The sequence below is a fragment of the Eimeria mitis genome, genomic scaffold (genome assembly GCF_000499745.2).
Source record: "Eimeria mitis Houghton genomic scaffold, Emh_scaff911, whole genome shotgun sequence".
NCBI classification, from domain to species: domain Eukaryota; phylum Apicomplexa; class Conoidasida; order Eucoccidiorida; family Eimeriidae; genus Eimeria; species Eimeria mitis.
The window spans coordinates 10,484-10,798 of record NW_013576707.1 but is presented as its reverse complement, the minus strand read 5'-3'; the positions used below and the strand labels follow the sequence as shown (position 1 = coordinate 10,798).

General features: G+C 64.1%; 1 protein-coding gene across 1 annotated transcript in view; it reads right to left on the bottom strand.

Moving 5' to 3' along the window:
- The window catches only part of EMH_0025190 (actin-like protein 3b, putative), a gene marked incomplete at both ends in the record, with an annotated part of 1,757 nt that overhangs the window by 816 nt on the left and 626 nt on the right, over window positions 1-315 (bottom strand). Inside the window, 1 exon segment of the mRNA XM_013502414.1 lies at window positions 93-315. Within this exon segment, the coding sequence (XP_013357868.1) occupies window positions 93-315 (223 nt within the window).

The window sequence follows — 315 nt, the reverse complement described above, 5'->3', positions numbered from 1 at the left end:
CTGCCGCTGCTGCTGCTGCAACTGTTTCAGCTGCTGCTGCTGCTGCAGCAGTTGCAGCAGCAGCAGCAGCAGCTGCTGCTGCTGCTGCTCACCTCTGTCTTGAGCCTGCGTACGAAGCCCGGGAACTGGGTGCCGCCCCCCGCCAGCACGAGGGCCCCCAGTACGTCTCTCTTAGCGGAGCGGCGGCAGGCGTCAGCGCACCTGTCTATACACTCCAGCACCCCAGCAGTGGTTGCTGCTGCTGCTGCTGCTGCTGCAGCAGCAGCTTCCTGCTGCTGCTGCTGCTGTTGCTGGTGTTGGGCAGCTGTTACAATG